Source organism: Natator depressus, chromosome 6 (genome assembly GCF_965152275.1).
Source record: "Natator depressus isolate rNatDep1 chromosome 6, rNatDep2.hap1, whole genome shotgun sequence".
In the NCBI taxonomy this organism is placed as follows: domain Eukaryota; kingdom Metazoa; phylum Chordata; order Testudines; family Cheloniidae; genus Natator; species Natator depressus.
This window is the reverse complement of record NC_134239.1, coordinates 34,222,389-34,249,471: the sequence shown is the minus strand read 5'-3', so window position 1 is coordinate 34,249,471 and position 27,083 is coordinate 34,222,389. Positions and strand designations below refer to the sequence as shown.

General features: G+C 44.1%; 1 protein-coding gene across 4 annotated transcripts in view; it reads left to right on the top strand.

The window, feature by feature from the left end:
* The window catches only part of SCUBE2 (signal peptide, CUB domain and EGF like domain containing 2), a 69,619-nt gene extending 52,387 nt beyond the window's left edge, over positions 1-17,232 (top strand). The window contains exons 17-22 of one of the 4 annotated variants that reach the window (XM_074955016.1): positions 2,435-2,602; positions 4,193-4,354; positions 5,679-5,876; positions 8,545-8,697; positions 12,593-12,672; positions 13,594-17,232. In XM_074955016.1, coding sequence (XP_074811117.1) covers positions 2,435-2,602; positions 4,193-4,354; positions 5,679-5,876; positions 8,545-8,697; positions 12,593-12,672; positions 13,594-13,746 — 914 coding nt within the window. In that variant the 3' untranslated portion in view covers positions 13,747-17,232. The remainder of the gene's footprint in view (positions 1-2,434; positions 2,603-4,192; positions 4,355-5,678; positions 5,877-8,544; positions 8,698-12,592; positions 12,673-13,593) is intronic. The other 3 variants (XM_074955017.1, XM_074955014.1, XM_074955015.1) reach the window with 3 other exon arrangements.
* Positions 17,233-27,083: the final 9,851 nt, after the last annotated feature.

The window sequence follows — 27,083 nt, the reverse complement described above, 5'->3', positions numbered from 1 at the left end:
CCTCCACAGTGGGTTTTACAGCACATAACTACAGATGAAAGTGATTTGTCAAGACAAGTAATGTGCAAATGGCAAAGCTGCTGAGAAAAAGAGATCCAGTGGAGTAGATTTCATTCAGATATACTGTGTATTCACATAGCTTCTGCCCTTGGATGGGTGCATAAGGCTTCCACTGAGCTCCTTGTGCATTTCTAAAGACTGTGTTGGGCCGTTACTTTGTTCAGGGGGTGTATAATGTGAAGCTAGAGATCTAAGAAAAATCTGGGGGGAAAAGTCGCACCTGATTTAAAAAATAAAATCTAAACCAGTAAAATAACTTCAGCAAAAAAAACCAGTAAAGGAGAAGCACTTAGGAGGAAAGATGTTCTCACAGTTAGGTCATAGAACTGAGATACAGGAGATCGGGTTCTGTTCCAGATGTCTCTGCCACAGACTTCCTGTGTGATCTTGGCAAGTGACTTAGTCTGACTTTCAAAAGTGGTCATTGATTCTGGGTGCCTAAGTTGGCTCGCTGCTTTTCAAAATGAACCTTACTATCCTTAACCTCTTCTGTACCTCATTTTTCTTGTCACTAAAATGAAAGTAGTTTGTGGGATTTTTTTTAACCTCTTAGGGATGTTCTGAGGCTTAGTTCATTAATATTTGTGGGGCTCACAGACACTACAGAGATGTGTGTGCCATAGAAATACCTATAAAATAAAGAGGGACTTGAAAAGAGCCACGAGCAAATGAATGAGTATCCAGAAAGTGCAGAAGGTTGGATAAAAGTGTTTTGTGTTGGAGAAATTAGAGTCAAGAATTAGGATGATATTTTTCTTCATTCAGTTTCAGTATAATGAGCCAGATAACATCACTTTATCTCCTGCCTATAATACACGAAGGAGAAGCTCATTATTAAACTGAATTTGTTAGCCATAAACAAAATTCTTCATCATTGATCATGACCAGTAGTTAATGTCCTTTTTGTTTTTTAGTCAAATATTTTGAAACGAAGCCAAGGCCAATTTAACTCCTTAACAAAACAGCCATTCACGGAATGATTTATTGGAGCTATAAACTAAAACTAACAACCGGTTTATTATCGCAACAGCTCTTTAAAAGGGCAAAATTTCTCAGCGTGGCTGAACAACTGCAGCACGATTCTGTGTCATCCACAGCAGTGTAATTACTTACCACTGTCATTGAAATCAGTTGCTTGCTACAAGTTTTGAAGACAGATTTTATTTCAGAGATTTCCATAAAGGATCCACAGGGTCAATAGAGAATCAGTTCCGTGAGGTAAATCCTACCTTCATACCATAGCAGAGCAAAGCAATTCAGAGTGGAGACAATATCAAAGACCCAGAGTCTGAGGGCAAGAGTATTTTGAGTCATGGACTGTGGTGCAGTATGTGTTTGTATGGAGTTTAGCACAACCCCTGATCTGGATTAGGGTTTCAGGGTGATACAGTAATAAAGTGTTTGTTTAATTACTGATTATTAATAATAATCATTGTATAGAATAAAAATAAATTGTGAATTCTACAAAATCTGGGTTTCTGCTACTTATAGTTTCAGTGCTAGGTTAGTTCAGCTGCCTGTTTTATAGACTCTGAGCTCATTAACAAAATGGCAGGAGAGTCTACATAATCTGCAGCTATATGACTTAAAAATGCTATTAATGGGCTAGCCCCATTGAGACTCTTCTACAATGAAATGTGAAACTCCTCACACCAGGTTCACTGAAGAGTTCACCAATGTTTGTGAACCAGTCAGTGTTCATTTTGATGTTACAATAGGCAACTTCTATGGGACAGGTGCTGGCTCTTGCTTCCATTTAAATGAGAAAAGCCACAGGCAGCCGGGGAGCAGTGCTGTACTTTAATTGCAACTACTGGGCCCTAATTCTGGCTCCCTAAAATCTGTGGAGTTCCAGCTCAGCAGGCCTCTCCCCCGTATAGCAGTGGATCAGAGTGGGACTTTGTTTTGGAGTACCTCCTGTGAGTTGTACCGGCAGCCTCCCTTGCTTGATTACTTGTGTCACATGCCCAGAGAGTTGTGTGTAGTGCAGGCAATCAGGGCTGAAAGAAAATGGGTGCAGAATAACACTGCATTTTTCATGCTTTCATTTGTGTCCATTTTGGAGACAAAAGGAAAAAGGGCTGGAATGTTGTCCTACAATTTTGAAGCAACATGTAGCAAAAATAGAACCAATTTTATTCCAAACATCATTGTATTAAAGCCTGTAAATGATTCCAGCCACGTACTTATTAAGATCTTATTTCAACCCATGTTTTGTTGCATAAAATTGGTTTCAGACTTTCATAGTCCATACTTATGACCAGATCTTCAAATGATTTGCACCAGCTGAGGAGCAGGTGCGTAATACTCTTTCAGCCATGATACAGCTTCCATAAAGTTCAGGTTTATGCTAATGTGTATTTATGTCCTCTAGGTCAGTGCTCACGGGGTGAATATTCCTCTGATGGCTTCAAGCCCTGTCTGCCTTGTCCCTTTGGAACATACCAACCTGAAGCTGGCCGGACAGCCTGCTTTCCATGTGGAGGAGGCCTGACAACAAAATACAGTGGTGCATCAATGTTTCAGGACTGCGAGACGAAAGGTAAGATCAAGAAGAGATACAATGAACTGCAGTGCTTTGAGAGACCAGCACTGTCCCTGTTGCTATGAAGGCTAAAGTTTAAAAGGACGAAATATGTCCCCTCTTTAAAGCTATCGTTTCCCAGCATTCTCACACTTGAGTGTCATGCCCCTGGCTCAAGTCATGTGGGAGCTCTCTTACATCTCAAGTTTTTTGGCATTTTGGGACTACCAGATGGTCTGGCAGATATCTTGAACCTGGTCAATGATTTGTCATGACGATCTGTGAAGACAGATAGAAAAGAACATAGGAAAAACCAGGTATTAATCTCAAGGACAAAGGAGAGCTGACTGTCTCTGAGTGATGGCTGGCAGCAAGATGGTCCCCTTAGTACCAGAACGGATGGATGCACAAGGGACCCACACAATCATAACAACACCAACCCTTTGGGATCACAGAGGCCAAAGTACCCAAACTGGCTATAGTGTTAATTATGTGTTGACTGGAAACCACAGAAGCAGCTAAAGGAATCCAGGGTCTGACTAAAGAGCAGTAGGTTCTGAGAGATGGATCCACAACAGTCAGAACCATTGACTAGGTCCTGCAGGAAGGGAGTCCTTTATGACCAGGCTGAAAATGGAATTAGCCAGGATGTTCTGGAGCATGATTAATGGGCATCACGTGGGTCAGAAGCCCCCCTGAAAACTTGAGTTAAGGGAGGTCCCACATAATTGGCACTTGAGCCCCAATGCCTGTGACCTAGGATGAGAATCCTGTGGTGATGATATTTTAACCACAAAGGAGTTTCTTGTTAACATTTGCATTAAAAATCATAGGTTTAATGCAAGCAGCATTGTATTTTTTTTTTTTTTGCAAACAGTAATCAAAATTGGTTCTAATGGAGATGTATGGGATGTAAGTCCTGTGCAGGATTTTGCCCCACATCCTTACAAGTTCAGGAGACATATGTAACCAGGGGGCAGGGGTTATAATGCATGATTCTAATATAGATTAATCTATCCAATAATAAGAGTGTTGTTATGGGAGTATAACGTAATATACGCATTAGTCATTGCATAAGACCTGCAAAAACAAGTGTACAAATCATGAAGGGCCAAATCCTCCTCCCCTTAATCATGGTGAGTAGTGCCCTACTAGACAATGAATTTCAGCAAGTCTGTTCAGGTAGTACTGTACTTCTCAGTATAAATAAGTGTGACAGAATTGTTCCGTTGATATATGAATATACAGTTGATTTGCCATGTGTAAAACTATCAGGGTTGGATCATTCAATGAAATGTTCTTTTTCTCACTATCTGTTATTTACTCCCCCCCCGCCCCACCCCTCACAGACACAGATACACATTCTTTCTCTTTCTTTCTGCTGTTTCTCACTTCTAGACAGGAACTAGCATGTGGCACTGTGAGCTATATTTGTGGTCTCACAAAAAGAGCCTAGTACGCCTTCGTATTATTGCTGTAGCTCCACACAAGTATAACATTAGTTATTTACTTAGCTTATAATAAGTCCTATAAAAACATATATAAAGCTACTTTCTAGTGTCATAATCGCCTTTGGTAACTGTACTACATGTTTACAAACCCCTACAGTTCAATGTTCACCTGGTCATTTTTATAATACTACAACTCACCGATGTATTCGCTGCACAGTTGGGACCTACCAACCTGAGTTTGGTCAAAATTATTGTATTTCATGCCCTGGAAACACCACTACTGATTTTGATGGATCAACAAACATAACCCAGTGTAAAAGTAAGTATCACAAATGGATTTCTCAGCCAGTTAGAAATGAAACAGGCCAGAGTCATTAGTATCCAAAATGAGAGTTGTAGGGATCGAATTCAGATTTGGTGCAAGTGGGCATAACCACAGGGAAGTCACAGGAGTTGCACCTGTTTACACCACAAGTGAGTTACGTCCCTAGATGACTTATTGAGGCATCTAGCTCTGTGAATGAGGCTTGCAGTATTATTGTGCTAACAATCATTAATTTTGCCAGTCTGCACATGAGAAAGATCAACCCCTGGGAATGTTGGGCCGCACTTGGGTACTGCTGGTAGATCTTGGCTTTGCCATGTAATGCAAGAGATTTGGTTGGGTTCTTAGTCTCCTTTTCTCTCTCCCTGGGCTAGCAGGGGGAAGGAATGCGGCTCAGGCAACTCACTCTGCTCTCTGGGCTTCTTAACAGTAACCTTTCCAGCTTATTACAGAACAGGCCCAAAGGGAGTCCCTGTTGGTTTCTGAATAGCGGTGGCTGCAATGTAGGAAGATGAGGGCATAAAGCAAGGAGAATGAGGGGAAGAGAAAATCCTCTGATGAAACCCTGACTATATATATCTGCTTCTGGTAGCTGCATCTCTTCATAAACGAAGGGCTGCAGTTGTAGGGCATGCCACAGCCTTAACAATATTATAAGGCAGCAAGTGCCCAGACCCGCCCAGGTGCACAAGAAGAGTGTTCAAAACATCCTGCATGGGGGCTAGTCACAATCCCAGTTTTTCCGCATTCGTTCCTTCAAAAGAGGCAGGGAGGGGACTCAAGGTCATGGCCTTGTATCTCCGCGACAGCAGCCAATGGAGCAGGTCTGGTATAGGAGGCATGAAACACTGCACCCTCTGAATGGATGGGGCAGAATTCACTCTGTCCTGAGCTGCTGCAGACATTGTGCATCATATATTTGAATTTCCAATACCTTACACCCTGTGTAGTTACTTACCCCTGTGTAAAGCTGAGTATAAAAATGTTACCCTGGATGGGAGTGAGTGGAGAACTCTGACACGGTCGTGTTTTACATCCCCTTTGCAAGCGGCTGTAGCCTCACAGCCACCATATGCCTCTGTGCTAATAGTTAGTTCTGCTCCTAATTTTATTTTTCAGCCTGGATCTCACTATTTAAAGAAACAAAGGCAAAAGCAGGGACCAGTTTGATGTGCAGCTGACAGAGGGGTTCACCTGTTTCATATGCAAACAGGAATGGGTTCATATGTCTATTGCTCTTGCTGACAATGACTGTAGAGAAGGCTCTAGATATCCCTCTCCTCATTCCCCGGCCCTGGGTGACGTGTTCCTTTTTCAGATAGACACTGTGGAGGTGAACTTGGAGATTTCACTGGATATGTTGAATCCCCAAACTATCCTGGGAATTACCCTGCGAACATTGAATGTACGTGGACTATAAATCCACCTCCTAAGCGCCGCATTCTGATTGTGGTTCCAGAAATATTTCTGCCAATAGAAGATGAATGTGGAGACTACCTGGTGATGCGAAAAAGTTGTAAGTCTGAAATATCTTCCAAACCATATAATGTCTGTCTTTCCAATGGACCTCAGGGTGAAGAACAGAATTCTCCTGCTTATTCCACGCCTGGTGCATAAACTAAAAACCAGTCACCTAAAGCCTAGTTCTAAAGAGTAGAGAAATAGGTTTCATTTGACAATGAATTTGGAAATCCTTTCCAACATCCTTTCCATCATCATGTGGAATTGGGTCCGGATGAATCGAGGGCCTAAAGCTGAAATGTGCCATTGATCTTTGTGAGAAACCTTCATATAGCATTTGTAAGGGTTGATGAATGGTAAAGAGTTATGGGTGCTTTTACCTCTAGTTGAGCCCTGCCCAGGTTGGACTGGATCGAATACTAATACCATCCGGATTGAGACCCATTCCACTTGGACCAATCAACAAGATGGAATTCAATAAAGACAAGTGCAAAATACTACACTTAGGAAGGAAAAATTAAATGCACAATTACAAAATGAGGAATAACTGGTGAGGTGGAGGTACCGCTGAAAAGCATCTGGGGGTTGTAGTGGATCAGGAACTGAACATGAGTCAACACTGTGATGCAGATGAGGAAAGGACTAATATTCTGGGTGTGTTAACAGGATTATCATATGTAAGACACAGGAGATAACTGTCCCGCTCACCTCTGCACTGGTGAGGCTTCAGCTGGATTGCTGTCCAGTTCTGAGCGCCGCACTTTCAGAAAGATGTGAATAAACTGGAGAGAGTCCAAAGGAGAGGAACAAAAATGATAAAAGGTTTAGAAAATCTGACCTGTGAGGAAAGGTTTAAAAAAAGCTGGGCCTGTGTAGTCTTGATTTAAAAAAGACCCAGGGAACCTGATAAGTTTTCAAATATGTTAAAGGTTGTTATAAAGAGGGCGGTGATCAGTTGTTTTCCATGTCCACGAAAGGTGGGACAAGTAGTAATGGGCTTTATCAGCAGCTAGGGAGATTTAGATTAGATATTAGGAAAAGCTTTTTCACTAAAAGGGTATTTATGCTCTTGAATAAGCTTCCAAGGGAGGTTGTGTAATTCCCATCACTGGAGATTTTTAAGAACAGGTTGGACAAACACCTGTCAGGGATTCTTGAGGCTTACTTGGTCCTGCCTCCGGGCAGGGGGCTGGACTTGATGACCTCTCAAGGTCCCTTCCACCCCTGCATTTCTGAGTCTATGATTCTACATGTGCTGTGGAGAAACCATTTCAGTTTCTGGCGCTGGCACATTTCACAAGCAATATGTTTTTAAAAAGCTAAAAGAAAATAATAAAAAAATGTTTTATGAAAATAATTATGGAGCCAAGTTACATGGTCAGGGTATGAGCAAGCCTCCCATTTGCTTCACAGGGATCAAGGTGGCAGAGGCCCTCTTACCAACTGCAGGTCACCTGGCAAAGAAAAAACAGAGCATGCACTGACCAGTCACTCCCTGGATGCCCCCCCTCCACAAACCATTCATTGGACTACTGTAGGGCTATAGTAACACCTCTCATGCTGCACAGCGCCAATGGGATAAAGAAGCTCGAACTGAGCACTGATGTGATTCTGTTAAGGGATTGTGGAGATCGGACACAAGCACTCTGTCCACAAACAAAAACTCAATTCCTGCAGCTCTGGTTCCCTGGTGCCTGCACTCAGGATATGTCTACGCAGCAGAAGCTGGCTTACCTGAGCTTGGTTGAATCCAGCTAGCACAGGTAACAAGCAGTGAACACAGCACAGTGCAGGCTTCTGAGAGAGGAAGTGACCAGAACACCTACCCAGGGTCTGTGCTGCGCTTGTACTACCCATTACTTGTTACCTGCGCTAGCTGGATTCAAACTAGCTCAGGTAGGCTAGTCCATGCACAGCTTTTTGCTGTGTAGACATACCCTTAGGCACTGGTCTGGGCTGTCTCCTGATTCAGTCAGCCTGCTGCACTGCCAGATAACATGTGGTCTGGGATATTGCACCTTCCAGAGGCCAGATGAATTTTCTGTGCAAAGAACCCTAAAGTATTTCAACTAATAACTACAGTTGTCCTTTCAATTAGACTCTTGGGGTGGAAGTTGGCCTCCTGTAGCTGAGAGCAGAATTTGGCTCTGGCTGTTGCCCAAAACAGTTCAGACTAACAGCAAAATCTTGGCACATTAATGCTTGCAAAATGAGGTGTAAAACTGCACTTATTTAACTTGTATTCCGGTTATCCTCCTACCATAAAAGCATTTTTGTCACTATAGGTTAATGTGTTTTTTAATCACTAAGTAACTGAAGAGTTAAGAACATAAGAATGGTCCTACTGGGTCAGACCAAAGGTCCATCTAGCCCAGTATTCTGTCTTCTGACAGTGGACAGTGCCAAGTGCCCCAGAGGGAATGAACAGAACAGGTAATCATCAAGTGATCCATCCCCTGTCACTCATTCCCAACTTCTGACAAACAGAGGCTAGCGACACCATTCCTGCCCATCCTGGCTAATAGCCATTGATGGACCTATCTTCCATGAATTTATCTAGTTCTTTTTTGAACCCTGTTATGGTCTTGGCCTTCACGACATCCTCTGACAAAGAGTTCCACAGGTTGACTGTGCATTGTGTGAAGAAATACTTCCATTTGTTTTAAACCTGCTGCCTATTAAGAGTTGTCTGACAGCTGCGTATTGTACATTTTCTTTGGAAGCTTCCTCCAATTCTGTGACCACATATGAAACCTGCCAAACCTACGAACGCCCTATAGCTTTCACATCTAGGTCTAAAAAACTGTGGATCCACTTCAAGTCAAATGAAGGGAATAGTGCCAAAGGATTCCAGGTGCCTTATGTAACATATGATGGTAAGTGGCTATTAACAGGTGATAAGTAATGTAGAATATTACAGTGGGAGCATGAACCTTTCAATCCCTGGAGGGTAGGTGGAGCACATTGTAAAACTGATAAAACTCTCAAAAAATGGAACCCTTGCAGTTTGGGGCATTGATACTTAGTCTATGTTTATTGATGGTCTAACATGAGGGCCATGAGAATGTTAGCGTAGACTGGCTGTTGGCATTTTTACCACTGTATTGTCAAATTCTGCTCAGAGACAGTCTAGAATTGACTAGGTGGCTAAAACGCTTCTGGCTGGTGTATGCTAGTGTTTCCATTCATGCTATGCTAGCACTGATGGCGCTGCAAAAATGTCAGTGTATACAAAGCCCTAGGCTTGCTTTGCCCTGTTGTTTCACAAACTGCAAATTAACATTTTGGAAGGAGTTTAGAGCCCCCCCTTTTTTTTTTGCATTGAGTTTGACTGACTTTACTTCTGTTAGAGTTTGCTTTTATTTTATTTTATTTTTAGTGCACTTTTCTTGCATCTAAACATAGAAAGTTTTTTGCATACTTATACATTGTAATATTAATGTATTTCCAGTGACAAAAAATATGATTCTGTGCTTATCTGGCATTAAATTGACTTAGCTGAATGGTTGGATGAACAGAGGACTTGTTTATGTGCAATTACATCAACTCCCACCTCGTACTGCAGATTATGACAGTCTGATTGTCAGCTTGTAAAATTTTCCAACAAGAACCTTCATACTTTCTCCTCTTATGCATGGAAACCGCTCCCTGCAAATATCCACAAAGCTACCTCAGTGTCCTTTAAATCCCTTCACCTCCTTAAAACTGCCCTGTGCCTGCTGCCTACAAAAACTCAACAGTGATTAGGCAGCTGGCATGCTCTGACCACTGCCTATTCTGTTGACCAGTATTTTCTCTTATTGTCCTTGGGCTCATTTCTCCCCCACCCCCCGTTCTATATCTACTTGTTGCCTGATTTTTTACTTTGGTTGTAAGCTCTTTGTGGCACAGACTGTCTCTTTGTTATATGTCTGTCAAGTTCCTAGCACAAAAAGGTCCTGGCCTGTAGGTGCTACCACAGTACAAATAATTAATAATGTGTTGGCGTGACACTTCTGTGCATAAAGACTTACGCACTGAAATCTTCATCCCTGACATGGCCAAATTTGGTCTTGCTGCACTCAGTGGTATTCATTTCAATGGGTTCTGATCAGCTCTCACTGAAGACAATGGAAGCTGTATCAGGGCCTTTATAATAAGTAGTAGTTACTATAGCAATAGGCATCCTAGCAATACCATAGTTATAGATTTAGATAGCTTGATAGCTTGAAAATGGACCAGGGGACTTAAGCCTGTTTCCAATAACAGCCCCCAGCGCCGGTAGCTACGCCTCTCGTGGAGGTGGGTTTTTTTTAGAGCGCTGGCTCTGCCATGACTAGCGTTGCCAGTGTAGACTAGCCCTGAGTAACTTTACAGTGACAAGTATCAAAGGGGTAGCCATGTTAGTCTGGATCTGTGAAAGCGGCAAAGAGTCCCGTGGCACCTTACAGCCTAACAGACGTATTGGAGCATAAGCTTTCGTGGGTGAATACCCACTTCGTCGGATGCATGTAGTGGAAATTTCCAGAGGCAGGTATAAATATGCCAACGAAGCGAGCTGTCGCTCATAAAAGCTTATGCTCAAATAAATTTGTTAGTTTCTAAGGTGCCACAAGTCCTCCTTTTCTTTTTGCAGATACAGACTAACACGGCTGCTACTCTGAAACTTTTCAAAAGGAGAAATTAGGCTTCAGTTTGGCGCAGGTAGCCTGGCTTTTCCTCTCTCTCTATACAGCATACACCAAACTCCCTGCCCCGCAGAGGGGAATCCATCTGGCAATTGATCTGTAGCTGTTCCCTTCCCCGAGGGGAATGTTATTCCTGTTTTAAGGTGAAAAGGGGGGAGACTCTCGCGGGGGGGGGGGAGCGGGGAGAAGCAGCAGCAGGATGAGGAGGGGAGCGGCGAGAGCTGCATGGCAGGTGGGGGTGGGTGGCCTCGTGGCTGGCGGGGAGGGGTCTGTCAGGGGGGTGAGGAGGCGAGCAGCAGCTGGGCAAGCGGCCGGGGGGCGAGGGAGGAAGTGAGCTGAGGGGGGACCTCAGCGGGGGAGCGAAGAGGGGAGCGGCGAGTCAGCGGTGGGCAGAGGTGGGACCTGGGGCAGAGCAGGGGGGTGGAGTGTGGGCGGGGTTGCGGCGGAAAAGGCGGGACGAGGAGCCAGCCTCCCCCGGGGAAAGTTTCACCCAGCGCCCGTGGTGCTGCACGTTCATGCCAGTGCCCTATTACCGCCAAAGCGGGGCTTGAGCCGCACAGACTGGGGACTGAAGGGAATTGCCTGGCGGGAACCCGGCAGAGCTCCGGCTGCGGTGCTGCAGAAAGGCAGCCGACGGTGATTCACGGAGCGTGCAGGGAGCCGGGGACACCTCAGCAGAGGGGAAGGAGGGAGCCGTAGCAGAGGGCAGCGCAGCAGCGGAGCTAAGAGACCCCCTTTGGTGCCGTCTCTCCTGAAGCTCCCAGGCTTTGATGGAGGCTGGCGGGCTGAGGCAGTGGAGTGCTGCAGGTAGCAACACCTCCCCGCCGGCACTTCTGAGGAGGAGGAGGAGGAGAGATGCTCCCCGTGCCCTTCTCTCCTACCCTGCAATGGAAGATGCACCAGGACTCAGCCCCAATCCCAGGGGCTGCCTGCTGTCTCCGTTCCTGTGGCTGTGAGAGGAGGTGGGGGGCACCCTCTTCCTCCCAACAACCTCTCCTTTCCAGCAGCCCCTTTCCTTTGGCGGCAGGGATGCACATCCGATGAGCCTCAGGAAGCTGGTCAGGCTGTGCGAGGGACACACTGTCCTGCTCACAGGGCCGGATTTACACTTTCCATGCCCCTAGGCACAGCATCTTCAGCCCTCCTCCCCCACCCCCGCCTACAGCTGACCTTGGTGTTTTCCCTAAAAAATGAAACCTTTAACCCACTTGTAACTTTTAGGTGCCCCTAGAATGCCAGCGCCCCTAGGCACATGCCTACTGTGCCCAATTGGAAATCCGACCCTGACTGCATGCATTCATCTCCTTCACCCTTAACTCCAGCCTCATGCTTACCCTGGAAACTTCCCAAAGCTCAGCCCTTAACCTGGACCCCAGGGGAGAAATCCCGGCTCCATTGAAGTCAATGGCAAAAACACACATTGACTTAAGTGGGGCCAGAGCTTCACCTCCCCAGGTGTCTCCTCTGCACCTGTGTCACTGTTGGTGAGGTTGGACTTAAGGATTTGTCAGACAGTGTGAGCTAGGTGTAACATTTCCCTGTACCCACTGGTGGGCTGCAGTGTCTCACTGACAGTGAGTAATTCATTGGTTGGGGGGAAGACCTCACCCTTAGCTTGGAGTTTCCTTCCTTTTAAGGCTTTTGTTGCCTGGGAGGGTTTTGCCCTGGCTCAACTGTAACTGCCCTTTAAGAAAGTTTTTGATTATAATATGAAGAATCCAGCAAAAGATTCAGAATATTTAAAGATGGATTTTGTGTGGATTTCTTTAGCAACATAATAAGTTTGAAGCATGCCACATGGTTACAATTCATAGAGCTGTCCCAGGCTGCTGCTTCTTTCTCTTGCCTTTGACAGATTGATGATGAATAGCTCAGCTTGTGTCCTCATAATAAATAGTACAGTGTATTTATAGGTCATTTGAAAAACCAAAGATTGCTAATTTGAGAGCCAGATGTTTGGTGTTACATGTGAACCTACACGCCCACACCCTTCCTGTTGCATCCAGTGGCCAGCAGGTCCCTTGTGTTAAGGGAAGAATGTGGCCCTCATTGATTATGCAGCTGAGTCTAACAGGCAAATGATTATATCATGTGTCCCCAACAGAGGATTACCAGGAGCTAATAGAAGACATAGTTCGGGATGGTAGACTCTATGCATCTGAAAATCATCAAGAAATACTTAAGGTACATTTCCTCTATTAAAGCTTTGGTATGAGAATTAATGGAGAGATTAATACAGAATTGTAAATTACACTTTCTTGTGCTATTGAAGCTACTTCCCCACATGGGATTCACCCCACTGAGACCCTCTCTTGGACTGTCTGCATGAGCAACTTTAATGCCTTCCAAGACCCCTGTGCTAGCCCTATAGGTCCAAGCCACTTCAGGGAAGTGCTAAATTGGTGCACACCCCTTCCCAGGCCTCAGCATCAATGAAGCCCCCTGCCTAGGTGTGGGCAGAGCAGCTGCACAAGGGTGCCTATGCATCTCTTAAGCGCCAGGAAAAGGATCTCCAGGCTGGCTTCACACAGGCTATCTTGGAAGGCTGCAGTGGGAGCAAGCTTGGGGAGGGGGACATAGGCTTACATCTACTTGGATCCAATGCCCTGCACAACTGGCACGGAGAGACAATGGCTGCTATTTCAGCTCACAGAATAGGAGCCTACAAGGAGGGAGTGACGGCCCTGCAGTTATTAGCCCTGGATTGGAGAGACTGATTTCACTTCTCTGACACACATCACACTCCACCTTTTACAGAGCCCAGTACTCAGGCAGGTGGAGTAGATTTCACCCAAAAAGCACGTTTCTCCTGTCAGAACTCAACTCAATATTCTGCTTTCTGTACATGCTTGGATCTACTAGTATTGAAATAAAGGTTGGGGTGAAAGCCTAGCTCCACTGAAGTCAGTGGCAAGATTTCACCAGGATTTCACTCCAGCTGTGTAGATCTGAGAGCCCACATTAGTGACTGGAAAGAAAAAAATTCAAGGCCATTGCCTCTATTAAAACAATCTGCTATGGAATCATTGGGGATTAAGTGTTGGTGACTCTGAATGTAACTAGTCTGTTCATTGACGGTAAAAAAATCTGCCTTACCCTTTTCAGGATAAGAAGCTGATAAAGGCATTGTTTGATGTCTTGGCACATCCACAGAACTACTTCAAGTACACAGCACAAGAGTCTAGAGAGATGTTCCCACGATCCTTTATTCGACTGCTGCGCTCTAAAGTTTCCAGATTTTTGAGGCCTTACAAATAACCGGTCCTACATTTTGAACACTAAACAGCCCCTAATGATGCAGCAGAGCATTGGGATGGGTGAGGCTGTGTCTGAGTGTTTTGCACACTGGCAGAGAGACTGCAGGGAAGCTCTCCAATTAGTTCTTTTGCAGAGTATGGCTTTCATAGCTAATATAAATGTTTTTGGTGAACAGAATTTTGATTCCTTTCCAGATGATCCCTTTCGGGTCACAAGATGCTCTCCGGGTTAAGTGTCTGTTGGATTAGAGACTGGCAATGTTTTCTGTAATTAAATGATGCCAGGCATGATATCTTCAGAGCTCTGTCCTGTTGCTGCATCAGTAACACAAAAGCTAATAAATGTGGACGTGCTAAGTACTGCCATGTGGCTCTGGGCTGTAATTAAGGCTTGTCACCTCCAGAAAGCTGGACTCACATTCAGTCTGGTTGAAAGTGAAAACAAGTTTGATGTCCCTCTCAAACCTTCACTGCCAGGAAATTCAGAGCAGAGGTTGAAATGGTCTTAACCCAAACCAGTGAATCCAAGTTTTGCACAAGATTTTCTCTCTGTGTGTCATACTAGATACAATACCTATGCATGGTAAAGTAAACTAAGGATGAAATTTCAGCCTGAACTCTATGGAACAGATTTACCACTGCATTGCTCCAGTTTCTGCTGATGTCTGTCTTTTGATTTCAGAGGGGTTATATTAGAGTAAAACGGGAGTACCACAATGATGAATCAGACCTTGATCAAACTGATCCACCAGCCAATTTCCCTTGCGTATATGGGTGCAACAGCTCCTGGAGCCCTGAGTTTGAAGAAGTGGCAGAATGGCTATGTAACTTCTCTCTGCTAGATCCCAGTATATTTCCCCTTCCACACAGCTCCTGTTCTTAGGTTATGTCCAGGAAAGAGGCTTTGGCCCTTTGAAAATGGAGTGTTATGAATGTTCTTATATGGGCAACTGCAGATTAATTCCCAAGTCCCATTTTAAATATTCAGTTCAACATTAACCTCTCACACATCCCTGTTACATCTTTCCATGTTCCCCCATTACCATAGTAACGGGCACCTCACAACACCCCTGTGATGTAGGGAAGTGCTATTATTCCCATTATACAGATGGGGAGCTGAGGCACAGAGAGACTAAGTGGCTTGCCCAGGGTCACACAAGAAATTTGGCAGAGTAGGGAATTGAACTTAGGTTTTCTGACTCCCAGGCTAATGCCCTAACCACTGCACCATCTTTCCTACAGGCTAGAAAGTTATCATGAAAGGATTCCCACGGAGAGTTACTCTTGTTTGAACTGTTTGTGCTGTCTGAACGCAGTTCTGGTCAGAGTTTAAATTACATCATAATCTTGTGGATGTGCACAATCTTCTCAGCAGAAGATGCTCTTGCTACTCTGTGTAGGAGACTGTGCACAAATCCCTCCAGTCCAGAGATGGCCCCAGTATCTGTCTCTCTAGGGATTAGTCACTGGAAGTGCTGTGAGATGGAAACAGCAACATTTTTGATCCAAATGATTTACTGTGTGTTTCTTTTTGAAAGGTACAGGACCCTGCAAGCTGAGGTCCTGAAGTGCGATCATAATGAATGCTATATGTACTTGAGCAGGGGTCAGTAACCTTCGGCACACGGCCCATCAGGGTAATCCGCTGGCAGGCCGCGAGACATTTTGTTTACCTTGACTGTCCGCAGGCACGCCCCCCCCACCCCCCGCATCTCCCAGTGGCCGCGGTTTGCTGTTCCCGGCCACTGGGAGCTGTGGGAAGAGGTGGCCATCACGTCCCTGCAGCCTGCGCCGGGACTGGGAATGGCAAACCGCAGCCACTGGGAGCTACGGGGGGCCGTGCCTGCGGACGGTCAACATAAACAAAATGTCTCGTGGCCCACCAGCGGATTACACTGATGGGCCGCGTGCCGAATGTTGCCGACCCCTGTACTAGAGTTTGGAACCAAGGAATTGCCTGCAAAGACAGTAACACTCTTTTGGCTTCATTGTACTAGCGTGGGGTATATAACTATTGTATGAGAATAATACCATGTTCACAGTGGAATGGATGAAACTAATGTACAAAGAGAAGACATTTAAAATCTCTTACTTGCCTTATAAGAGTAAACGAATGTCACTGAAGGGCTGTCTACCCGATTCACAATGCAGTAAGAGCTCAGTGCTGTAGTTCTGCAGCATGCAAAACTTCCACTGGTTTCTGTGCACAAAATACCTGTAGTATTAGATTTCAGTACTCCCCTTGGCTAGCATTCAAGGCCATGCCTCTGCCTCCAGGCCACCCTACTCATGCCCTTCCAAAGTGACTTTTTTGTGGTTTGGATATGCTGCTAGGGATAGAAACCCAGTTCATACAACTGCAATAGACCGCTGAAACAATTCAACTTTATTTCCCAGAGAGACATCAACCAAAATGATTGATTTAAAAGAGGAACCAAGAATAGAAAGTTCTGAAATGTCCACATGTTGTATTTGTATGTTGGTGAATTTGGTGGGCCGATTCCAGTGTATGCTGGGACAATGGAAAGGCTCCTATTGACTTCAGTGGGCTTTGGAACAGTCCCACTGCTGCTCATGCTGTGTCCAAATTCATTTCTACTTTCACATTGTTTCCATATGGCAAATTTCTCCCCTAAAACCCACATGGTGGATATCAAGTCTGATATTCCATTCTCCCAGGTTGTTGTGGTGATTTCCATTGTTGTCAATGGATATTCCCAGTTTGTAGGGAGAGAATAGTATTAGAGGCAAGATCTATGTTGCTGAACTGCGTCGAGAATTCTGCCCTTTGTAAAGAAGAATAATTTTTCTCCATGGCAATGATTGGTTTTGGCAAATGCTTAATAGCAATGTTTGGTTTTACCTTTAGCATGACCTTTGTGCTAAATAGTATGAGCAAAATTCCTCTCTGATCCACACTGTAGATTTCCTATTGATTTGCAGTGTAAAATGACTAGGGGACTCTTACCCTGAGAAATCACTTTTGCCACCTAAAGATAATGAGAACTGATCACTATTTCAGAGTGGAAAAGTGCTTGTAATTTTATCTCCAAAGTGAGGCCAGTAATTGTAGATATAGTTCTGTAGACATTTAATTTGAGTTCTACATCATGTTTGTAGACTGTGACTTTTTTTTTTCAGCAAGAAAGAATTCAGAAAATTTGTAACCTTATAAAACAGGATTTAACTTTAAAAAGATATTAGCATTAACTGGACGATTTACCATCTCTTGTATGAAGTGGATTCATGAGGATTGTTCTCATGACTGTAAATTATCTAAAATGTTTCAGATTGTTACATGATACTCTTAATAAGAGAAATAAATCAGTGACTTTTTAGTTGCATGAGAAAAACACTGGATAATGTTTTCAGTTTTCTTTTATTATCAAAACAGTATTTTGCTCAGACTAATGGCTGTATAGCAAGTTATCCCACAAGAGATAAACTTCATGTCCTGGGAACATATGTTACCTTCTATTACATATTCTCTGTAATTAGTGAGTTTTCCCAGTCATACAAAAGTGTACATATTTTTGAAGAACATAAGAACTGTGTTATCTTGGCATTTAGTATTATAATCCAATGAGGAAAATACAGAAGGGTTTATAATCTTGCAATTGACTAATATGTGGATATAAAAAGGAATTGGGTAAACTACTGGTTGCATATGTCAAAGAATGAACTATATGTAACAGCTACAAAGCATTTTGTCAGTTTATGATATAAAATTACAATCACAATAATTACTATAATAATAAAGAACTAACCAGTTTTCACAATTAATTTAAGGCTAAACCCTAGCTTCACTGAAGTGTCTGGAAATTTTAAAAGTGATGTAAATGGATCTAAAGAATCATTTAGATTTAAAAAAAAAAATCTAAACCAGAATTAGGCCAGAAGAAATTATAAATAATGTGGTTGTCTATTACAGTGGTTCTCAAAGCTTGTCCGCCGCTTGTTCAGGGAAAGCCCATGGCACGCCGGACTGGTTTGTTTACCTGCCGCGTCCGCAGCTTCGGCTGATCGTGGCTCCCACTGGCCGCGGTTCACCGCTCCAGGCCAATGGGGAAGCGGCGCAGGCCAAGGGACGTGCTGCCTGCCCTCCCCGCAGCCCCCATTGGCCTGGAGCGGCAAATTGCGGCCGATGGGAGCCGCGATCGGCCGAACCTGCGGGCATGGCAGGTAAACAAACCGGTCCGGCGCGCCAGGGGCTTTCTCTGAACAAGCAGCGGACCTGCTTTGAGAACCACTGGTCTATTACACCATTTAAAACTACTGTTTCTTCCTATTGGTTTCTGTGATGCTGAACTATGAGTATACTTTCTTTACTTGGTTTGTCAAATCCTCTTATAAAAATAATTCCTATACAGTGCCTTCCGCTTAATTCATCCACTGGTAAGTTTGATCCTTAATTTAATTTGATTACAACCACAGGAACTGATTTGTATTAAAATTAGTGTAGACATTTGGACTTTATGTTCGTTTTTGGTAAGTGTGACTGGCCACTTCAATCACTATTTGTAGAAAGCTGACCTTTTAATGAAAGACAGTGTTGTAAAAGAAAGAGAAGAGCATAAAGTCCAGGGAAGATCTATGATAATAACAGGCCAATTAGAGTGAAAAGTTGAGCTATTCAGATGTGCTTTCTGACATTATAAGCACTATTGTGTGCTAGGTAAACTATATACACTGTGATACAGCACAGCCAGAGGGCAGCAGGAGAGTGTTAGAAGGGAGCCTTATTCCCTGTAGAGGGAAGAAAGTTTGCTATAAATTAATTAAAGCACCTGAAGCCAGTCACATGATAAAACCCCCCTGCTTCTCAGACAAGGAGAGGAGTTGAAGCAGAGTGGATTGATGTTGGAGCAGAGAGCAGTTTGGAGGGAAGCAGAGGAGAGTTTGGAGAAGTGCTGCGGTGGGCTAAGAAGACCAAGACCCTAGGTAAAGAGACACCTGGTTTGTGCAGAGGGAGGGCAGGAAGCCCCACAAGCTGAAGGGCAGGAGAGGGAAGTAGCCCAGGGGAAGGAATGACTAGTTCTAGTGGTTTACCGCTATCTTAGGGCCCCTGAGCTGGGACCCGGAGTAGAGGGTGGGCCCGGGCCCCTCCCTCTCCACTCCCCTCCTCTAGGACACTAGTGGGGCAGTTACTACCCCAGTTCAGGGGCAAGAAACGGTACCCTGAACCCCCACCCAAGAAGAGAAAGTGCGAGACCCATCATAGTAGTGCCGGCAATTTGCCACAGCACATTGGAGGTCAAAAACCCTGTAGGACAGGGATTGTCTCTTTTCAGTATCTGTACATTGCCCAGAACAATGGGGGCCTTTGGGTGCTACCATAATATAAATATTTACTACTAATAATAATAGTGTAAGATCTGCAGCTTATTTAAATCCAAGTGATAGGAATGGATTTGATCAAAATAAGAGGGAAGGAATGGTACTATAATCTCTGAAAACATAACCCAAGGGTAACAGTTTGCAAATATAAGTAAATTAAATAAACTGTCTGGATTCTTTCAAATGCAGATAAATGGTTTACTGTCTGTGTTAATTACATTCTGTAAATGAAGTAACAAAGAAAATGTAAGTTTCCCTAGGTACTCTCCATTTTTTTATACAGTTCCATTCGTACATCGCTCTTCATTCTGACTACAGCTTTGCCCACACAAGTACTGCTTTTTAATAATTCTGGGCCAAATTCAGACTTGGTGGAAGGAGGTACAACTCTGTTGATATCAATGAAGCTGCATCCTCTTACACCAGGTCTCAATATGGCCCATTACTGTTGTATGATTCTTTTGTTTGTAGGCAAACTATTGCTCTTAGATCTGTATGGTGGCGATCAGCACTGGTATTCTGCTCTCCTGTGTAAAGCTCCAGTGGACATTGATGAAAAACCCACATGTGCAGGGAGAACAGAATGATCTGTTCATGAGCTGATGGTATGCATGAATTAAATTCTGCCCTTAGAAGATGAGTACACATGGTTTATCTCAAAATCAATGTTAGCTCTGCATGGCCTTTGACGGTAGAATTTGGAATTGTTTTATTAAATGCCCTTTTCAGTCCTAAAGGAAACAAACATTTGCTGTCTAACTGCATCTTTGTGTTCCTGCAGCCATTGCCAAGAGGGTGTTCTGATGAAAGAAATCCAGAATAACAAAGAATCTGTCAGGTGGTAAGCAAAGTTCTCTGGGCTTCTATGTAGTGAAACCCATTTAGTATGCAATGAAAAATGTGAAGCAGTAAAAAAGAAAGTTTCAGCCTTTTTGTGGCCCATGTTTGTGAGCTGAAGTTTCATTTCCTAGTAGAACAACATCCATAGCATGTTTAGGGCAATCCACTATGCAGCATAGACACCAAATTTGATCTAACTTAGGGCTGGTCTACACTACAGCTGCAGGTCAACCTAATTTACACAACTTCAGTTACGTAACTGAAATCAATGTAACTTAGGTCGATTTACTGTCAGGGCCATCCCTACCCATACGCAAAGCACGCAGCTGCATAGGGTACCAGGAAATTTGGGGCACCACATTTTCTGGTGCCCCATGCAGCAGCCTGCTGCTCCAGCCCCTGCTCTGCCTCTTCCCCATGGCCCCTGCCCCGACTCTTCCCGCCCCTGCTCTGCCCAGCCCTGCCCCCACTCCCCTGAGGACTGCAGCAGGGCTGGGCCTGCACTCACTGGCGGCGGGACGTGCAACGGCCTGGCCCCAGCTGTGCCGCTGGTGAGTGCTGTGGGAGGGGGTTTGCAGGGGGGCTGCGTAGGGCCGCAGAATAGCTAGGGATGGCCCTGCTTACTGTGGTGTCCACACTGCACTGTGTTGATGGGAGACGCTCTCCTGCTGACTTCCCTTACTCTTCTCAAGGACCTGGAGTACAGAAGTCGATAGGGGAGCGCTCTGCCATCGACCTAGGGGTCTTCACCAGACCCACTAAATCGACACCACTGCATCGATTGCAGCAGTGCCATCAAGCCCTTACAACTGTTATTATCTGAGGCCCGGTCTCTTTAATGGAAAGTTTGCCTGATTAATGACTGTAGACTTAGGATCCTCGCAGGTAATATTGTCTAGTTTTTAAAAATTTACAATGAAATTTCATTTAAATGACTACCCATGGGGCCAGGATAAATGGTTCATGGTCTAATTGAACTAAAGTAAGGCTAGACTTGTCCTGGAAATGACTGTGATATTTTAAAGTGGTCACTTAAGACAGAAGTTGGATTGTTGAAGGTGGTCTGCAGCGTAAGTGTATTTTGTACACAAATACATTTATATGATAGTCAATGGGGATTTTGTGTGCAGAAAAACTGCATGACGGGGTCCACACAAAGTGATTTTGCCTTGTACCCTGTGCATGGCTCTAAAATGGCAAAGGTGGTTGGAATACTGTCCTGACTGTGCTCTCTTCTATGCGCTATGGTGGGAAGAAATATGCTGTGAACATAAAGCCTAGGACTAATCGATCAGAGTCTTGACTTTGTCCGGGAATCTGCATATCGGATTGAATAAAAAAGATGGAGAATATTGTGGGGCATAGGTTAGAGAGTGTATATTTCATGAGGCTAAGATGGTGATGTGAGACTACAGAAGCAGCCTGTAGAGATATAACTGTCATTCAGCTCAAGAGGGAAGAGACTGAAAACTCATTCAGGACTGATAACCTGGGGATATTTAGAATATCTGAAAAGTCATGAAGTGGGTGCAGGGGGGAAAGAGCTTTATTTTGAAACAACTTGTTTGTGCAAATTCACTCAGGACACACCGCCTCCATTGCCATAGCTTACATAGTACCACACAGAAGCTCCTCAGATCCTGTCCTGCCAAGGATGGGTGACATTAGCAGTATATAAATCCCCATAAAGGCAAAACGTGATTTGGAAAAAAAATTCCATGTTTTCAGGAGGGGTTCTCAATGGGGTGTAGAATCGGGAAAAGCTGTACTGATACTCAAATCAGGTTAGAGTTCGTAAAGCACTTTGAAGATGTAACATGCCACATAAGTGTTAAGTAAAAAAATTTATTAGGAACCTTTAAATACATGCCAGTATTGTCGCCAAAAGTAAACTAGCAGTGTGTCGAATGCTAATAGTGTAATTTCTGTCGTTTAATATCATGCATACTCAGGAGACACAGTTCATGAGACAGCATCAGCTACAGCAACACAGTTGGATGTCAAACGTAGAGGCTTTATCTAACATATGACTATTGGCCCCACCCAGTGGTGGTAAAGACAAATATGTACAGTACATGCATTGATGCAGATCACACTTCACTTACACAAAGTGTTTGCCATGTCTACAGCAAGTTGAAAGTATAAGAAGATGGAGAACAAGATCTGACATATTTAACTTCATGGCATATGGTTTGAGTGATTTATTTTTTTGTATGTGATGTTATTAGCGTGATTAAGCTGCACAAAAATACATAGGGCCAAATTCTACCTCCACTTACACCCAAGCAGCCCTCCCCAAAGCCAAGGGGAGCTGTGTATAGAAAGAACATAATTTGGCTGCAAAGGATTAAAGTTTCAGTGCTTGCTTATTATCAAGGCAATATCCCAGATTCCCAGTGATGTTTGTTTCTGTGTAATCTACATAGTAACAGCTGTGTCCTTTCTCTAACTTGCCTCAAGTCAATGTTATATGTCTTATCGTGGCCAATTGTGAGAATAGAGAGCTTTGACTGAGAGAGGCATTGTAGGATGTTAAACTGCATGAGAGCCAGGGAAGTATTGCAGTGGCGGGGCCTGAGGTTGGATGGGAGACCTTCGAGGTGCTGTAGGGCCTGGTAGTGATGGAGCAGGAGGCACTCAGTCAGTATTGGAGCAGCGTGCCAGGGATGCTATGCTGCTGGAAATGTTGTATTTTGGATTAGAAGTAAAACTGCAATCCTGACCCCACTGATCATTAAGAAACGTCTGAACGTCATCATGGAACGTCTGACTTGGGTCTGGCTGTGTTACCCTGATGTACTGGCCAAATTCTATATACTGTAACTCCACCCGGCCTCCCCCTGCACTGTCAATCACATACATTCTCCCTCTTCATTTCCTGTCCTAAAGCAGCTGCTGCCTTCTGGCCCAGAGGGGGGTGCACTGCAGTGCTGGGCCAAGCCTGTGAGGCCTGTGTAGGAAGGGAAACACGATCCTGCCACTCCCCTCTGAGTCCCTATGTTGGGAGGCAAGGCAACCAGTATTGCTGTCTGCACTCCCCACGCTGCCCAGCCGGCCCCTGTAGCTCTGCCCCTAGCTGCTCAGGCAGTGCCCCTCCTGGAATGGAAACCTGAGCAGAGGGCAAACAATGTGGGCGGATTGGCTGCTGAGTTAAAGGCTCCCCTGTTACACACGCCTGGCAGGAGGTGAGGCGTCACCCTGGGACAACTCACCATGTCCCTTCAGTGGAAGAGGGAGGGATGGGGTTATTTTAGGATAGGGGCAGGAGATGGGGTGTAGTGAGAGGCACGTTGAGGGCAGGCTATGAGGGTGGCATGGTTGGGGGTTTCTAGGCTAGGAAGGAGGGTGGGGGTTTAAGGGCAGGGGATGGGGGATGAGATAGGAGATTGGGGGTGCTAAAGCAGGGAGGAGGGCATGTTAGTGGAGCAGGGGAAGCTGCAGGGCAGGAAGAGTATGGAGGTGTGATAGGGAGAATGGGGTCTTGGGGGAGGGGTCTGAGGATAGGAGTCTCCAGGAGGACATAAGTAGGGGTTACCACCTTTTGAAATACAAAACCCTCGGCACTCCTCCTCCCCCACATCACACAAGGCAGTTATGTACATATAACATGGTCACGACCCCCACTGCACGCTCCTTGCCTCATTAACTTGTGTTGCTCTGGTGTTAATGTTTTTTGATGTTCTGGTACTGCTTTGGGGGGGAAGTGATGGAAAAGCTGGGATGTTGCAAATCAATCCAAACATGATGGCACGGATGTGGTTGGGTAGCCTGCCTGGCTCGAGCAGTATAATTATTACACTTTCACTCGCATAGGTGCTAATTCTGTCAGCCAACTTACAAAAATAAAGTTGTGAAAAGGCTTTTATCCGCACTGAGAACAGTGGTTTCATTGAGCTTAATAACTAACCTGAATACTAGTAACTGGGCTATTTCTGTGTAGTATTTATTTAATAGAGATTGTAAGTCTGTGCACCTGTGGCTGTAGCATTAGGATGACAGAAGGATGCCACGATATGGAAAACAAAAATACTTATTGATCTCATATTTAGTATCCTTTTATAAATCTGTCTGTCTTTGCCATTTGCAGGTGGGACAGATAATCAAGGCATAGTTTTTCACCTGCTTTCCAACACAGCCCAGCATCCAACATAAATCATCCATAGAACATATGATCTGTGAGAATGTGGCCTTCCCCTGCCCCTACTGTATTATTACATGCAATACTATGGAAGTAAAACTTGGTGTTGACAACAGCATTAGTTAGGGATGGCTATGGCCTGTGCTCAGTCATCTAAACACCTTGATGTAACGGCTTAGACCCTTGTGTGCACCATTAGGAGCTCACAGAGACCATTCTCCCCCGCAGTGCGATTGGGTGTGTATAGCTTCATGGGCTGTATAGGGATCAGACACACATGCTGTACAGACGTGTGTACTCTGTCGTTCCCTTATAGCAGGCACACATAGTGGTGCCCTCTCTTATGTAACTACCCCTGCAGGATATTCACAGGTTGTGGCTCTTTGTGGTGGCCATGTTTGCCATGCCATTGAGTGATGCTTTGCATGTGGATCATGGGCCATACTATTGTGCTCCTTAACACACAGTTGTTTCCTGGTGTTTGGCACAGATGTAGCGCTTATCACATGGTTTTCCACAAGAGGGCAGCATATGGCCCCTAGTGAAACAGCTATTCAAACAACACATGATGCCAAGCAACAAGAGGTTTTGTTCTATGTCCACTGTAGCATTCGGCTTCAATCTAAAGGGGACATTGAAACAGTGAGCTTCATTATGGAGGGCCCATTTGTTTCCTGCTGCACAGGTACATTACATGGTACTGATGAAAAATATCTTGTTACGCAGCCATAATTTCTACTTTATATGGTGAAATCTGAATGAAGAAGCTGCTTCCCTCTGATCCAGGCAAGAAAGACTCTAGATCTAAGCAGAGAAAGCATTCAGATAAATAACTCTAACAAAATGGTTAATCCAGTTTTACCGAGGGCACACTTAATAAAATAGCAGGATGATGAAAATGTAAAATGCTGTTACACCATGGAAAGTATTTGTAGCAGCAACCATTACAATCACTGTAACTTTGCTGAATAAACATAATGACTTTAAACAAACTCATATCTTGCATTATTTCATATCCACAAACTGATTTCAAATGACAGAAACAAAATCTGGAAACTGCTGTGAAGCTGTGGAAAACACAGTTTTCCACCTCTTCAGTCGGCAGTGGAAAGAGACCTTTTTTCTGAACGAAACTCCACACTGCCTCCCATCAAGACTGTTGTCTCCACTTTTGAATTCCCCATGCAGAAGAATCCAGGCTGCAAGCTGTGGTTTGCACAGAGAAAACATCCAGCGCATGATGGGAAAAGGTATCCTGGATGGGTAAGACTATGCACAGTTACTATTGTTTGTGCATGAACACCTTAAGTATTTTTGGCAATCTGTTTCAACATGAAAAGTCCCATCCTTAACGTTATCCAGTTCTTACACTTGTCATTAGTGACATCTGAAAGTTTAACGCTGTCAGTAGAACTATACCTTCCCCCCCTCCCCACATTTTCTTTCTTTTTTCAGAAAAGCACGCTCAAGCTGGATGACAGCTTGACCAATATCCAGTGGGCAGGCTCCCTTGGAAGAGTTGAGTTCCTAAGGTAGAGTAGAAGCCTTTTGAAGGAAAGGTACTCAATAGCTCAGTATTTCTGATAATTCTCATCAGTGCTGAGCAGACCTAAGCCTGTAGACAGGCTAGCATCCAGGCTTAGTGTAAGCTAAAATACTCAGCAGTTCACTAGACAGGAAGGTGAAGGTATTTAACTAAAACCACAACATGGCAAACACACCCACTCAGTAAAATTACATTCCAGGCCATTTGTGTACTTGACACACGGTTGGCAAATGTGTGCATTTGCAAATATTAGCACTAAATATGCAGTAATGTCTCACTCAATCTTATTGGTTATGAGTTGCTACATTTTTGAATATGTTGTGTGGAGAGAGGGTGTGATATTAATTTGCTTGTACGGCACCACTTGGGAGTTCTGGATGTTTGGCCTCATAAAGTAAACATCCCAGCGCCATGTAGGTGAGAGATCCTGTGTTTGATTAGCACTGTGGTGTCTGCTTCTTTTCTATTGCTAGGCAAAGTATTTTTGTCCTAAATGGATACTGTCAAATAGCTCAGGCTCAAATTTTGATTTACCGTAAAAATGATTCCAGGCAAATTTCAGGATTCAGAACTTGGGGTTGTTGTTTTCTGCTGGGAAATTAACCCCCCCCCCAAAAAAAAAGTTTGCAAACGACCTACACAAAAATGCTCTCTTTCCCCATCCCCTTTCTGCCCTCTCTGAAGGAGGGATGCTGCTGTAGTAGTTTTGGAGTCCATAAGAAGGAGAAAATATTTGTCAAATAATGTCCTCTCCGCAACTGGTCTTAAGAGGCAGAATATTTTCAAGTTTTGTTTATAAAAGATATAAATAGTAGTGTTATGGTTTGGAGAACCCACCATCCTTATTTGGTGAGATAAACATCTGGCTGCAGGGTTTTTGCAAAGGACCTGGGAAGTTCCTAGGTTCTAATCCCATTATGTAAACTCAGGCAGCTGGACCAATGCAGGAGAATGGCAAGCAAATCCACCCAGAAAACTGGCATTAACAAGTAGGATCTCAGTAAAAATCATGAGCTGTATCAGAGCTGAGTTTTCCTAGCTATGTTTCGGAACGGAATGATTATTTTTCCATAGTTTTTAACTTTGTCACAATATTTCTGTTATGCAGACTGTTAAACATTCTAAATCAGACCTGACAAAACAGCCCTTTCATTCCTCTTCAGAAATCATGTAACAAGCACTCAACAATGTTTGGAAAATGAAAATGACCTTGCAGCTGATTTATACATGGGTAGAAGAAAATTTTTCATATTACAAATACCACAGCAACCCCAGCTGGAAGGCAACAAATGTTAAATGGAGTACACGTTCATCGTGTGTGTAGAGTTCCTTAAAGGAGGGTCTTTCATATTGGGAGGCACTTTCAAACATATTGGACATCAGAATTAGAGCTGAGTGAATGAATGATTTTATGAGTTTGTTGGGCAAACTGAAAAATCTGGGGGAAAAATTTGTTTTGGGTCGAACTAAATGCTCT